This window comes from Anas platyrhynchos, chromosome 10, assembly GCF_047663525.1.
Source record: "Anas platyrhynchos isolate ZD024472 breed Pekin duck chromosome 10, IASCAAS_PekinDuck_T2T, whole genome shotgun sequence".
Classification (NCBI taxonomy): Eukaryota; Metazoa; Chordata; class Aves; order Anseriformes; family Anatidae; genus Anas; species Anas platyrhynchos.
In genome coordinates this window covers 17,197,057-17,213,065 of record NC_092596.1, presented here as the reverse complement: position 1 = coordinate 17,213,065, position 16,009 = coordinate 17,197,057, and the positions used below count along the sequence as shown (strand labels likewise).

Sequence of the window (16,009 nt, the reverse complement as noted above, 5' to 3'; positions counted from 1 at the left end):
AGTGTGGGAAAAATGCCTAAGAAAGCTTAGCCTGACAGCCTGCTGCAGAGCCGGCAGTGCGAGCGCCCCGCAGAGCTATTCCAGAGCTCGTTCCCAGACAGTTATTTCTCACCAGTGTTTCCAGGCTGCTTTCCTGTGTGAGGAACAAGAAGGAAGAACTATTTTTTGGGGTACCATTACAAGCCTGCAGGCAGACACAGTGTTTCTAAGCAGGGACCACTGCAGCGAAGCAGAGATGGCACCAGGCACTTACCTATGTACCCAGTGATTGTGCCCAGATATAAGACGTGTAAGAGATGGCAGAATTCACACTCCCATTAAGGGAGAGCCCCAGAATCAGACACCTGCATCTCAGGAATGCTCCTCACACACCCCAAAGCTAGCGAAGCATCCTGCTGGGATGCATGTGGTGACTGCTCACCCATGAACAGGGTACCTCTGCTTGCATCCACGCTTGGGCAGGACAACCCAAATCACCCAGGGCAGGCATTGGGCAATTGTTTCATGCTCCGTCAGCAAACAGGGAGATCAATGAGTGGGTGCTTGGAGTCTGCATGCAGCAAACTGGAAACAGCCCCTGCCCCTCCTGCCCCAGCCCTTTTACTCAGTGTAAATCACGCACGGTCCTGCTACCTGCAACACCCTGTGCTCCTTGATGCTGTGCCTCTAGCAAGGACCTTTGTGATTCATGAGCAAAATCATGCCTAGCTGCTCTTTGCACACTTCCAGTCAGCACCTATTGCCAACACCTTAGGAGGGGAAAAGAGTATTTGATGCTAAACTCTTCTTAAAATGTGGAGCTAAGCTAGCATCAACAGGTAATGCATGGTGGATGGAACTGTTAGTATAACATGGCTTAAATGCCTCAGTTATGTGGTAGCTTGACTGAATTCAGGATTTTTTCCTTAAAATCTACTTATTCTATGTTTTAAAATCTCCTTTATGCATCAAAAAGTCCAGCTGGAGTACTAATCTAATTACCCATCATTTTTAATTAGCCCTGGTGTTTTTCTCTGGAGCGAGTTGAGCGCAGTACCCAGATTGCACACAACGTTCCTCACCCTGGTGAGCTGCACATGGTGACGTCTGTTAAATATCATTTATCCGGCACTCTCTTGAGAATTGATAATATCTAGGTAGTTCACAAGAAGCGATATTTGTCCTTCCTGCCTTCCTGAGAAGATCCAGACCTGATGTTTCTGGTTACACCATACTCCTACACAACACTGTAAAAATCCAGAGGTCCTGGTCTCCAGAGCCACTGCCAGAACCAGCTGGACATGGAGGCTGCTCTGTGGGACCAGGAGTTGGGTAGGGTCTGTGAAGCCTGTGGATGAACAGAGAGTTACTCTGCCAAGATTGTGTCATGCTGCCTTTTGTTGTGCTTCCCCAAATTTTGTTCTCCTTCAAGTGTCTCTATTCAAGAGAAAAACCTTTTAGGGTCTCTTCATAATTACTAAATAGGACAAGGGACTTTTAGGATGTGGTTTACCTGATCAGTTTTATACTTCAGGGTGGGATGTTCAGGCCTACAAACTCTTTTTGTCTGCGCTGTCTGTAAAGAGACCTTAGAGAGATTCCACTGTCTGTCTACGTGGCTAGATATGTATGGAGAAATGATCAAGACAAAGAGGAAGAAAGAAAAGCTTTCATAGGAACCAATCTTTAAAGAGCAAGAGAGAGTTAATCACATGAAAGGCCAAACAAAGGTGTTACCCCTTGACTGCATCTTCCAGTGGTATCTGCAATAGTGGGGACCAAATTAGCTTCAGCAAGGATACAAGACAGGTAGGCAAGGCAAAGGGACAGAACAACAAGGAACAGAAAAACAAAGGAGGAGAAAAGTTGTTTAAATAATTGGTGGAAAACTCCTTTGTAGCAATGCACTGTGGTGGAGGCTCTGGGCTGGACAGGGACCTGCTCCTTAATATAGAGGCAATGCCTTCTGAGCACAAGGACTCTGCTGAGCCCAGGGTGCAGCCACCACCAATGCACACCGAGTACTTCTCCCCAGCAGGGCCAGCACTCACAGACGGCCAGACACAGGAGGCAGCTTGCGACAGCTGCGACAGCCCAGGATTATTCTAGGCTGTGCTCAATTACAAGAGACACCCTTTGGGTGTTCAGTACATTCAGTTTCCTTCGATCCACTCAATTTGTTTTTCCAGCTGGCAGAGGGATTTACCTAGAGTAACATTTCTCTTTGGTAAATACATGGCTTTGTGAGCTAATGCAAGAGGTTTATAACGCTGAGCATAGAAACCTTTAATCCTGGTGGCTGGGAGAGGGTTGTTACTTTATGCCTCATCCAGGCAGAAAGGTAGTCTGTAGGAAACGTACAAAGTATTGCTTGTTCCTGTTTATGTTACCTTGCCCATTACCTAGCACTTGCCAGGTGGATAAAGACATGAGGAAAACACAGCTCGCTCTGCTCAGGCTGAAAACCAGAGTCTGCAAAGCCCAGGCTGAGGGAGCCTGTGATGGAGATGCAAGAGCACAGGATGATGCAAACCTTTGCACTTTCCTGTGAGCATGAGCTGGGTGCTCTTCTGCACAACCAGGACAGGTCTGCACCACTTCCCCTGTGCCCTAGGACCCGAAAAACCCCTGGAGTGATGGAACCTGACCACATGGAGACAGCTCGAAGACCTCAGGTCAGCTTGGGGACAGCAGCACTGCAGGAAGCTGGCACGCTGAGGGGCACTGTGGCTGCTGACAAGCAATGGAGCAGGAGTCGCAGTGGCTCAGCAGGGATGGGGTGCTCTCTTCATGCCATGCTTTGGGGACCGCCACATCTCAGCTGGCTCTTATCCAGCTCCAGCCAGCCAGGTCTGCCCCAGCTGCAGCCATGCAAAAGCCCCAGGAGCAGCAGGGCCCCACACTGCTGCCACCCCCCTACAATTGCACCTTTGCACCTCTTCAGCAAAGAAACCACGATATCTGGATGATGCGACCACAGCCGAGCTGCTTGCACAGCAGCACTGTCACTGAGGTGACACACAGCCCTCCGAAACGGCATGTGATACCAAAACAGGGAACTCTTGGCCCCTGAGGCACTAAAACCACCAGCCTGCACCGCTTCCCTGCTGAAACCCTCCAAGATAGAGGAGAAGGCAGGGGAGAGCTCTCTGGATCACTTGGAAATGGCACAAGAGGAGGCAGCCCTTCAGAGCGCCACACACAGGGTTCGGTTCCGCCATTTTCCTGGTAGCTTCTGGGCACAGGAGCTCACCTACCCCTGAACAAGGAGCTGGCATGTTTTCCTACCCTTGCTTTCTCTCTCCATGCTGGGGGAGGGAGGATGCCATAAATTCACTGTTCTCTTCCCAAAACTGCTTGTTTTCTTCGATGTTTGGAGATGTTTTTTCTTAATAAAAAAAATAAAAACCACTCATTTCCTGACCTTTGAAGCACCATAGCTGTCTAAAGGTGTGAGACATGCCAGGCCTGCTCTGGCCAGAGCTTGTCCTTCCCTCAAGACTCCTGCTCAACAGGAGGAGGGCTGCTCAGTGGAGAGCTTTATAATCAATAAGAGGGCTGTGGCCAAGTCACCTGGTAGCATTCCTGCCTTATTTTTCTTTCTTTCTTTTTTTTTTTTATCCTTCAGTTTTTTCTTTAATAGTGAAAGAATTGTTCCTGTTTGTCACCACAGTCCGTGACTATTTTTAACGCTGCTCACAAGTGACTAAAGCAGGGTGGAGCAGCTAAGCCAGTCACGCTGCTCCCAGCCACCCACAAAGTTTATCTGACCATCAGAGCAGGAGCTGGAATGTGGCCACCTGTCCCTGCAAATGTCTGTGTCCAGGCACATGCATGGTTAAAAGGTGCAACAGTTCTGCTGGCTTATTAAAAAAAAAAAAAGCCCATACTCCCCACAGGATATGTGTATCAAATATGCTTGCATACTTGCAAGAGATAGATGATTTCTCTCAGTGTTCATACTGACAGAGCACATAGTTCACATCTCAGCTGCCCCAGTCATCACAAAAAGATGGGAGGAAAGCCATCCATTCAAAGAAAATAATCCTGGGCTGGAGCAGAATGCTGTGAGCTTACACACTACCCAAGTGAAGGCAAATAGCTGTTTCCTACAGGGTCAGTAAATTACCAGAAAATGTAATGCCCAGGCCACATTTGTCCTTCTGTCCTTTGGAGCAGTCTCTGCAGAGATGCATGAGCATGCAGGGAGGCGGAAGCTGCTGAAATGGGCACAGACCAAGCATCCCTTCTCCTCCCGTCACCACAGTGATTGCTGCATTCAGAGTGGGAACCGAAAATAAACGTGGGAAGCGCCAGATGGTAGCTGCTGAATGCAGGGCGCTGCTTGCCAAGCCCTTCTGAGCAAAAGAGCACCCATTCTGAATGGGAATGAAGATGCTGTCATCAGAGCATAACAGCAGTGTGAGAGCATCAGGGACACATCACAAGGCTGAGCAGAAAAGCAAGAAACAGTACATTCTGGACAAACAATATTGTCGAGGAAGAAATAATATATATTGTAGGCTTTTTATAAATAAGATACCCTCAAGCTGGCCAGGCACTTGCTCTCTTTTGCCAGGTCTGCTGCACAGGGGCAGGACGACAACATTTCCAGGCATTGCAGCAATAGCTTGAAGCATTCTAGTGTCAAGGCAGAACCACTGATGTCTCATGTCTTTGCAATAAGAGACATGCATTTAAAAAAACATTTCCACCCCCAACTCCCTCCACACACACTTTGTCCAGCTCTAGGTGGTTGGCTCACTAGAAATACCGACTTAATAGTCCATCTTGAATATTTTTACCTGTGACATGCACAGAACCAAATTGTTTCAAGAAGCATTAAACTTTAAAGGCATTTAAATATATCATTATATGTCTTTACAGACCTTAGGGATAAATCATTTCAGCATTTTCTTTTAGGGGGGATGGCAGAGGCAGACAAAAATTTTAAAGAAATAACTTAAATGGAATTACAACACAAATTGGCAAAGGAGATGTAGAGAGTACAGTGCAGAAATCTTTGCTTTGACTCGTAGAGGAAGCCTAATTATTTTACCATGTAGCCTTAAAAAACTGGGAAAGGTGGATGTAATAACAGAAGAACTAATTGGAAATGTATTAGTAAAGTTAAAAAAGAAGAAAGGCAATTCTGTAAATTGTAAAAAAAAAAAAAAAAAAAAAGAGAGAGAAAGAAAATATTAAAAATCACCTTGTTCAGATGGCTGAGCCCTGCGGTATAATTATTTTAAAAAAAAATCAATCACACAATTTATTTAGAAAAAGAGTTCCTTTTTACCTGAAGAGAGGCTGGGAAAATAAAACATTCCCAGCTCCAGCTTTTTGCTCATAGTAGGATTTTAATCACATCCAATGATTTCTAGATTTCTTTCCAGATCTACAGTTAAATTATTGTTTTCCAGAAAATTATACATTATGAGGGCAAAACAGAGCCTTCATGAATATGCTTATTATGTAGTTTCTGAAGAATGTCCCCGTGAATTGCATGCATAGCCACAAATTATCATATTTATATTTTGGGAAGTGCAGTAATGTACTTCTCTGGTGGCCTGTGGTTGTCTTGAAGTCTTGCAAAGGGAGCCCACAGTCTAATACTATTTTAAACAATATGGAGATATCAAATCAAGATAAGAAGTTGCAGCAATGAATTTATATTAATTGCATCCCTCGAAGATAGAATTGTGCTTCTTATCAAGAATGAATAAAAAGTGCTGAAAGTCCTTTTAGAGAGGTTTAAGTGTAAAAAGCCGTAAGTAGACATTTCTTCACAACAAACAGTCTGTTAGGTTCAATACCACAACCATCAGAAATTATTTACTGAATAGAGAAAGATTTTTCATTCTTAAAATAGTAAATAGTATGTGTATTCTTCCATCTGAAAGAAAAAGCATGGCATAGCTGCAGTTCATTTCTTCTTGATTCACAGTTGCAAATAATAAAAGTTCATGGCAAGAACTTTCTCTGTCAGAATAAAGTAGAAACATCCTGTTGCTAGAAGTACAAATCCCGTCTTCTGTCATGAATCTGAATACCTGAAAGACATAGCATTATCAGGACTGTCGAACAGCATAGTCCATGCAAACCCTTAGGTTGTTGTGCAAACAAAATTGCACCTTTTGGTCTTCTCTGATGCAAGAGGGCACTTACTAGAATAACCAGAATGACCCATCCAAGGTCTCCCCAAAACATTGCACATCAAAGAATGAGCATCAGGGTAACCTCCCAGATGCAGGATACAGACCAAAGAACACAGAAGCCCAAATACTTTGGGAATAATTTTGTAGAACTACCCTCCTAGCAGTGTTGTAGGTTTGCTGGTGAAAAAGGGACCAGAGCTAGCACACAGGTCAAACAGGGAGCACAGCATGAAGCTGGATGCTTGAGAAACAAAGCAAAGAGCAGTCTGCTGCAAAGCCACAAACTCCACAGCTACACCTCAACACCCCTAGAGACACACAATAAACATAAGTCCTACAGAAAGATGTAGCGTAAACTGTGCCTCACAAGCAGGGAAGACAGTACATTTCTTCAGCTAAGATTATGACAAATCCACCACCTTACATTTGGCATCTTTCTGGGATTTGAAACTTGGACAGGTAGTGAAAAATAGGCATGTTGTGAAGTGGCAGTCTGATGCTACAACAACAAAAACTAAGGTAGATGTGATTTTTCTAACTTCATCTCATTTTAACAGAATGTTTTCCCTCTTTCTGGTTAATGTAATTATACGAGGTAGTATCTCTGGGGGAAAGGCAAATTTTGAAATGCAGTATGGAAGCAGACAAAACCAGCTTTAATCCTTTGTGCATAAGAAAGGCAACTATCCTTTACAAGTGAGCATTAATTTGTTCCAAACCTGCTAGCTTCATTACTCACCTGCAGTGGCATGGCTTGCACTTGTACTGGGATTTTCTGAGCCCTGGTAAGAGTTTGCTTTCCTGTCTTAAAAGAAGAAAAGAAAAATACTGGAGATGAGCTGAGATTCAGCAGAGCTAAAAGTAGGAAGCAGTTCCTAAAGAAACCTTGTGCTTTTGCAGCCCAGCCTATAGCACAGGTGCTGGGGAGCTCTGTGCTGTCTGGCACAGAAATATACACTTCCATAAATATAAATATCAGCTGTTCTTAAACATGACACAGTGCAATGAGGAGTATATTTAACAGAGCCAAGAAACAGGGACTCTGACAGCCAGACTAGATGCATACATCCAAGGAACTTGCCAAAGGCTCCCTGTGAGCACAGGCCAGTTGCTTATCTATTCTTTCTGGTTTGCTCGATAAGCACATGTACAGCATTACACAGGTGGTGTTATGAGGCTCCCCAAACATTCAGAAAGGCCTTGCGAATATGCCTAAAGAAAATACTTTAATTGCAGGTGGTTGTGGGACATTAAGCAGTTTCATTTCCTTTCTTTTAATTTTTCACTCAATTCCTTTTTGAAACATTGAGCTGAAGTTGACCGTTTTTTGTGCTATTTCCCCTTATTGACCTGAGTTTCATGAAACATCTCATTTTTATTTTTTTTTTTGGAGGCATCAGTTCCTCAGGCTCGCAAACCTTGGTAGGCTCACATTGCCCCCTTGGGGAAGAGAGCACCTACCCGTGTTCTTAAATGAAGTCCTAGAAACCCAGACAGAGTCTTTAAAGCAATTAGGCTGTCCCTTAATAGCTGAAAAAAGTCTAGTATGCATGCCTGTGAAATGCATACGTATAGTTTCAGCTAAATCTATATACGTACCTATCATGAGCAGAAAATTTGCATTTTCTGTGCATGGGTAGGCATGCATTAGGCACTCTAGTAGGAGTAAGTTAGCAACACAACTACAGCTGGGGTCCTTATAACAACAAAGCTTTGGTGTAGCCTCAAAGAGGAGCTGCGGACCAGACCACATGCAGATATAAACAATACTTTTAGCTCATGTCCTGCCAAATTCCTGCTGATGCAGATTAGAAACTGGGTAACCAGTAGGTGTTTTGCAGCTGGTTATTTTTCAAAACCAAAGGCTCGTGATCACTTCTTCACACGCCTGGTCCTTTTTATCTAGAAGCACCAGGTAGCACGTGCTGTTTTTTTCTAGCAGACTCCCTAAACAATTTCACAACCCATTTTCTGGGAAGCCAGTGCCAAGCTGCCATCCGGGAACGCCCAGGAGCAGCAATGCAGCTGTACCTTAGCTGAGCACCCAGGCTCCAGCCAGGAAGCTTGGTCACAGAAAACGTCTCAAATGCAGAAATTATTCACAAGGGAGCAATGTCATTCAGCAGCCCCAGGTGCTGTAGGTACATAAGCTCCTAGGAAATGGACTTTAGTCCTGATGCACAAAATCAGGGTTGTGATTCCTACTAATTGTTAATAATAAATAAAACAATCTTTGCAACTCCAGTGTGAACTGCTTTAGGATTGGAAACTCTACTGCAGAGAGTAGTCTCAGCCTTTCACACACACACAGGGCAGCACAACTTCATGGAAGAGAGCCATTAGACATGAAGTGAGGCAAGGCTGGCCCACCAGCCCCCCTGCCCACATCTTTCCAGCTACAGATTGAGACTAGGGAAGGGAGAAAAACACCCGGCCTTTCTGATAAGGGCTGCAATTTCACATCTCGTATTCACAGCATCATTAACGCCATGAGTAGTAAGTTAGTTGCTCAGGGCTCTTACCTAGGCACCCCTTTCTAGTAATACAGGAGCATCAGTGCCACCATGCCTGTTACCTACAGGCTAGAGATCTTGATAGCATATGGGTAATATCTATATTCACTTAAGTGAAGTGCCACAGTATTCAGCAATGGTTATCTACTGAAAACTATTTCTATGAGCCAGGCTGAAGAAGTCTCAGATTTTAGCACTTTTGGGGCAGACTGTGTTATTTGTCTCTTTGCATAAGTTGCCATCAAAGAATAAAGCGATAGTATTTCCTTACCTCCCCCAGGAACTGAACTTTGACTTATATTTTGTAATCCAGTAGGTCCAGTCATACAAGCAGGACTTGAGTGTTGCTTCATGGTACATTCTTGCATGGATGTTAGGCACCTTTCCTGTTGCAGAAGACCAAGAAGAGAACCGTATTTCCTGTCAGAGATCGGTTCATCTACCACGTGCAGGTCAGGCAAGGCATGATGATACACCGAACTGGTAAGAGCGGGAGTACCAATCGAAGGGAAGGGCCACAGATCTGCAGGTTGAGTTGGATGACTCCGCAGAGCTGATGGCTGGTACTGGCCTGCCATACCAGCAGCAGAAAAATTCAGACCAGAGTTTGACATGCTTGTAGCAGAAGATGAAGGATATGGTTTGGAGCAATGTGAAGAGAAATTCCATTGATGGGGAGACATGCTATCTACTTAAAAAGAGAAAGAAAGCATCTGAAGTCTCATCAATTCCTGCTTTTTTTCCCCCCAAGGCAAATTCCAACATATTTCTAAGGAAACATTCCTAGACTGCATATTCATTTTTACTGAAATTATATATTCAGTTTTAGTGCTGCCTATCTTAAAAATTAATAATAAATTAATACTAAAAGCAGGCTAAATCACCACCACTTATGCTTTCAAATTAATATTATACATTTTTTTATTACAGGCCATTGGCATAGGCCAAGTTTTAACACTTGCAAGCTTAGACAAATCTCTTTTTGCAAAAGACAACAAATTAAGCCATAACGCACTTACTGCATCTGACAGTGACAGAAGCTGGAAAATGAGGACCTGGTCTTGCCAACAAGCCCATGCAGAGTTTGGGAAGTATCCCAGCAAAGAGAGGGATTTATCCAGGAAGTCCCTGCTCCATAAACCACTGCTTTCAAAGCATGATTTTGCTGCTATTTGCACACAGTTCCAAATTATTCATCGACAAGGTATGCATGAGAAAACACAGCACATTGCATCTTATATTTCTTAGTGAGAGCTAGTCACCCTGGCTCACCGTTCTTCAGGACAACAGTCTCGCTCTTGTGCTTCATGCTCAGGTCTTGTGGGTTCTTGGCACCGCTTAGAGCTCTAGAAAAATGTTCATCTACCACGCTGTTAATATCCCCTTGGAAATATGTAAACACGACACTCTGAGACCCCCATTCTGTTTTCACGGGTTCTTTGCTTTTACATGGCTTTGGAGAGAGCTTCCTTGTTTCCTCCATTTTCAATAACGAGCAGCTCCTGCCAAAAAAAATAGAGTGGTACAAGAAGTACTATTCAACTTACATCGCACAGCCAGCATGAGCCCATCTTCCTCCTGAAACTGGTAGTGCCAGAAGAACTGCTGCTGGTAAAATGAGATCCTTTATCTGGGTTTCTGCCCTTGTCACTCACCTTTTCTTTCTGATTTCCTTAATATATCCTCCTAATGCAAAATACTTCAGGAACATAACAGGAGAAATCTTTCATTAAATACGCATTACATTTTTCAGAATCATGATGGAAATGCATTTGTCCCAATCAGATAAATTGAGTTATACTTATCTAACTCACTCAAAACAGCATCTTTTGCTGCTGAGCTTTATGTTTGATATCACTATGCAATATATAATGTTATTAGGGGATAGTACATCTTGAAAGCAGGAAATGGACCTAGTGGGTATCAGCATTGTATGAGTTACTGGTTAATGCCATAGCACAGGCTCTCTTGCAGAATAAAGTGGACACTTCTGTCCACCAGCTGCTGTTTCTCAGCCTGCCTTCATCTTTATAACCCTGGGCCTAGAATACAGTACTGTGCAAAAATACCCTGAGGATGGAACGATACTAAAAGAACTGTAGCACTCCAACAAGTAAATCAAAAAAAATACAGAGGTAGCAGTAGCTGTGGATGACATTCAGGATGAACTTATCAAAATGCTTCATTCAATTCTGTTTTCTGAGTTGTTCAAAAAGTATATTGATAAAGTGAAAAAAAAATAGAGAAAAAAGACTAATTGAAGCTTAAAATAATAAGTTAAAATAAGGGAAAGTACCTTGATGACTTGTCAGCGCACACCTCCACAAGGAAAAGATTTTTATGAGTAGTTGTTTGCTTCACCTGTTAGACAGACAGACACACTCAACTTCAAATAAAAAAAAAAAGCCTTTTAAAACTTATTTACCATATTTTTTGGCGGGGGTTGGGGAACAACTTACCTAGAAATGCAGTGGGTCTGACAATTGCTTTAAGCTTGGGTAGCAAGACTGATAAAATATGCTGTAGCTCAACCAGAAATTAAGGATTTAAGGCAGAAATTACTCTAAAATCATTTGCAGGAAGTCAACAGAAGACTGTAAGACTCCTTTTTGTTCTCCTTAAAATCTTTGCTGCCAGATATGGTAAGAGTAGGGCAAGGAACATCTCCGCTTGCACTGGGAAAGCCTCGTTTTTATGCATTTGTGCAGTTTCTGGCCACAGGGGAGCTAGTTCTATAGCCAGACCTCGCAAATTCTGCTGTAATCAAAATCATATTTAGCAGTGCTCATACTATGAATGCAGTGAGAAATGCCTGCTGTTTCTATTCAGTTTTTCAGTCGCACTGTCAGCTCATCACATGGCATAGTATAATTGATTGACCTTGGTAGCAATAAGGAGGCTGCTATTTTTTGGACACCAGGGAAACCTTTGGTCAATCATGCAAAACCTAAAGAATCATCGGATTTGTGTTTCAATCCGCCTAACCCTGCAATAGGAAGCATTGATTAGCCCACTCCTATATATTTATGATATTTCTTTTCTAATAAACCCTCTCAATCCTCAGAGATGTTTCCCAACAAACATTGAGTTCATCTGTGTGTCTGAAGTATCTGCAATGGCTGTCTCCAACTGTCTGTATTTCTTACGCATGAAAAGACCATTCAGGCTGCAAAGTCAAGTACTCAGACATTAGGAAATGTGGGATTAACATTATCCAGCCATAATCCATCCCCCTTTTCATGACTAATCCTTACAATCCAATCCTTAATTATATATGTCATTTTAATCTAGTCACCCAGCCCCCAAAGCTGAGGCAGAGCTTATTTCTTCCCCTTATCCTCTTTTTTTTTTTTTTCCTCCCTCTCCACTGCCCCCTCCCCAGACATTTAAACTCTCCCAACTCCTGCACTCCATCTATAGAATTCTCATCCACATTTACCGTTTGCTTTACATCTGGTTTTGGGTGTTAACTCTTCCTCCCCCATATACTCTGTTCAGTTCTCCCCCTCATCATGGTCCCTCCCACAGCTTGCCCTAATCCCCTCTCAACAGCTACCAATTTGTGTTAAAACTCAAGAGTTCCTCAGTCCTCATTTTAGGATTTCAGCTGCTTTGCCTTTCCTGCATCCTTTCCCCAGCACCAGCCTCCAGTCCACCTGAACACAGTGGTGAGCATGGGACATACACAGGTTTGGTACCAGCTAGGAAATGCAAGGAGATACTCCATAACAGTTATCTGATCGGGAAGACAATCTTTCAGAAATTTTAATACTGACCGAACTTTCCCAAATGCGGTGAAGTTAAACCAAAAAGGTTCCTCCTGATTTACAGGTACCTTTCCAAGGCATATGAGGGGAACAGGAACTAGCACACCTCAGCCAAACAGCTAGTTTAAGCACAAGGACAGGCACTACTTTTCTCCAGCCTTGTTTCAGAAAGCAGTGCACTATTTAGCTTATGAAACTTTCTGGCTGCTCAGCTGGAGGCTGATGCTTGCCATGGAAAATTCCAACCCGAGCGGTGAAAGTTTGGCAAAGCCATCAGCAACCATATGGCTTAAGAAAGGGTTGGGAAAGATCAGATGATCTCGACAGCAAGCAGCAAACGAGCTCCTCTTACACTGCTCCAACTACACATCAGCATACAATTTACAAGGCATTAGCTGTGGCCCAGAGGACCATTTCTCTTGTTCCTCACGCACTGCAAGCCAGCCATTGTGTCTTTATACCACTTTATTAACATGTTTAAGTTGCTCATGACATTAATTGTAAGCTCCTTTGGCACCATTTATTGGCATGTAGCAGCTGTTAACGCTTGCGTGAACTGAGACAACAGTACAGTTACAACACTAGGAAAAATAATAGGCTGATAAAGAAATAAACCACCAGTCTTGCTTTCATGTTCCTCTTAAAAATCTTTTGGGTTTTCTAACAAATAGTCATACGAATGCTGGATATAACCTGTTTCCTCAGTCCTCTCAGGGTACATGGAGTCTAATGCCATGAGAGTCAGGACTTAGGTTTTGGAGCACTGTGGTCTCCATTACCTGAACATCTTGCTCTTCTATCTTCTGGCAGGAAGTCTGGAAAAAAGGCAGAACTCCTTCCAGTCTGCTTGCCACAAACTGCTGCCAAAATATAGTAGAAGTGGAGCTCAGGATTAACAGACTCAGCGAGCCTCATGTTGCTCTCAGAATGAGCGGATTATGGCAAAACAGTGCAGGTAATTGTCCAAGTTATTCGCTCTTCAGCAGACAAGGCTACATGGTAAACAGGCTTAAAGAGATGTGGTTGTTGACTGCTCATCGCAAGTGACAGCACTTTGTTTCTCACATTTCCAGCCCGTGTCTGTGCTACTGATTTCCCATCACTATAGCTTCAGATAGGGAACTCTTCGCTATTTCACACTGCCTGAATCAGTCTTAAAAATAAGAACAAAAAAAATTTCCCCCTTTCCAAGTGCTGAGCAGTAATTCAGCAAGCAAACATTCTCCTTCATTAAGTGTCTTTCAAATAAAGGGGCATTTGAGAAAGCCAGTGAACATGCATTGAAGTTATCATTAAATTCTCATACCTTAACTCACTGTCACGAGCTCTGGCACACCGGTAAGATTTTCTCCTTGCAGGGTGGTCATACTGTGTCCAGCAGCTTGTGATCCTTCCCCTGTACAGCTATATACACAGGCAGCGACTGCAGGAGGAGACAAGCAACGTTCATGAACTCCCTACATGCTTTCTAGCCTCTAGCTGTGACTGAACTAGGCGTTTCCCTCAGCCTATCTACTAAGAATGCATGAAATGCACTCCAACAAGTCAACCAGGTTAGGAGGTTTCAGGAATGAGGAAAATAGGATTGTAAGCAGGGCTTTTTTCATGACAATGTACACAATCAAGACGACAGTGTCTGGACCTCAGAAGAGTTTAGAATAAAGTGATAAACAAGTTATAGTAAAGAGCCAAGCTGCTTGCTTGGCCAGGGTCAGAAAGGACTTTCCTGTTACAGGTTATATCACATTCAGCATTAAGTGTTTCACTAGAAATGTCTGCAAGGAGATCATCCATCTCCATTCCAGATAAGCTGGCTAACCAACTGTGGTTTATTTATTTATGGATCTCTTTAAATGACTACAGAAATCTTCAGAAAATGAAAATATCAATCTTGTTCTGTAAGTGCTGTAGCAAGAAACCAGTGGGTTTGTTCTGTCTGTTGTTTTCATGGTACCAAAATTACCAAATTGCTGCCATTCCAAAAATGTTGCATCAAGGTCAAATTCACCAGTGTCAGCTAGAAAAATACACTGGTGAACTAGTCACCAGACTGGTGACAATACCTTCTGTCTTTTATTCAGTGGCTTAGGAGTTTGTTTACTCACCTAGGCAGAAAGTAGGGCAGCGCAAGACAATTCCCTCTGTAGAAACACGGCACAGAACGGATTCATACATCTCCCAGAACAAGTTAACTATCAGCCAGTAAGATTTTCCAGGACTGTGCTTAAGTCTTTTGGTTGACACACTCTTCACGTAAACAAATTTCAACCACGAGACAGGCTGGATTTCCAGTGTATCAGCAGGGCCAGTGCCCTCAACATCTGAATCACTCTTGGATCCACCTTTCTAAATTCAGTTTTATATTGCAGAGATCATTTCTGCTAAAGCTTTTTTAGACGTTGCTCATGAACTTCCTCTGAGGTTTGTAGTTAAAGCATATTGGTGTTAGATGGCATCAATTTATAGCCCCTCAGCAAACACCCTGAAAAACGGTCATGTAAAAATGAGATTGCTATCCCTGTTTCTTTCCAGTGTATGAACTGAGACAACAGATTACCAATGTGCTTGGTTTTAGCATTCAGAATGTCAAGCTTTCAACAAAATAACAGTTTTGATTTGTGATAATAATTAAAATAAATCTGGTTGTCCTAACTTGGGGTGGGAGGGAGGTTGGGACATGACCATGGACATACACTCCAGAAAAAAAAATATCTCAATTACAGCTCTGTGGTTTCTGCAGTTATTCCTCCTGATCATTCTGTCTTCAAGCAAGGTCCATAATGCATCAAAGCAGGATGAAGTCTGGGGCAAAACCCACAAAGAAGGAAGAAAAAATGTGACCCAGTGTAAGCATTAGCAACTCTAGCAACATCTATGCTCGACTCCAGTTCAAAAGCTCCGGCATGTTAACACACATGCTTTATGAACTGAAATCACTGCCCACCAAACGATATGGTCCTTTTTTTACCAAGGAAAAAACAAAAGAAATACATTCTCTCAGAACTCATAAGGAAAGACTTTGTTCATGAGTTTGTTTATTAAAAAGGTAGTATAAAACACAACCCCTTTAAGAAACAAAATTGAAGACAAATCAAGGGATTTTCAGATGCTTTCACAGGTCTAGAAATTTTTCAAATATAGTATTTTGAAATGACTTTTTTCTAGAAGGTAACTGAAGATGATCAATTTAACTTATCAAAAGAAAATAACCTTTCAGAAAAATTCCATGTCAACTTATTGAATTTTAATCTAACAATATACTTTGATATTACAGAATGAGCAAAAAAAAAAAAACCAATCTGCTGCAAAAGATTCCATACTTCTCTAAATATTTTACAGAACTTTCAAGAGTATCATGACAGTAAGACTTCAAGTCCTGTATAATGAGCACTGAAATACACACAAGCCAAATCAACACAAGTACACAACTTACATAGTTATATTGCAGTATGTTTCCTCAAATCAGAGATTTAAAAATCCAATTAAAACCTATAGGTATCTTATCCCTCTCCCCTTTTTTTTTTCTTTTAAAGAATTCTGTTAGGTTATACAGTTCAAGAATTCAGGGTAATGATATTGATTTTTACTGGAA

General features: G+C 42.5%; 1 protein-coding gene across 5 annotated transcripts; it reads right to left on the bottom strand.

Annotated features, from left to right (window-relative positions):
• Positions 1 to 5,787: 5,787 nt before the first annotated feature.
• VGLL1 (vestigial like family member 1) lies at positions 5,788 to 13,960 on the bottom strand. Of its 5 annotated transcripts, none has more exons than XM_072042894.1 (7): positions 13,724 to 13,960; positions 13,197 to 13,277; positions 10,947 to 11,011; positions 9,923 to 10,152; positions 8,922 to 9,341; positions 6,877 to 6,942; positions 5,788 to 6,032 (listed from the first exon to the last, which is right to left on the bottom strand). In XM_072042894.1, exons 4-7 carry the CDS (start codon positions 10,131 to 10,133, stop codon positions 5,992 to 5,994), a joined length of 738 nt encoding a protein of 245 aa, XP_071898995.1. In that variant the 5' UTR covers positions 10,134 to 10,152; positions 10,947 to 11,011; positions 13,197 to 13,277; positions 13,724 to 13,960; the 3' UTR covers positions 5,788 to 5,991. The 5 variants fall into 5 exon arrangements, with proteins under 5 accessions (XP_071898995.1, XP_071898996.1, XP_071898994.1 ...); XM_072042895.1 differs by having other exon boundaries at positions 13,197 to 13,274; XM_072042893.1 differs by lacking the exon at positions 13,197 to 13,277 and having other exon boundaries at positions 13,724 to 13,945.
• Positions 13,961 to 16,009: the final 2,049 nt, after the last annotated feature.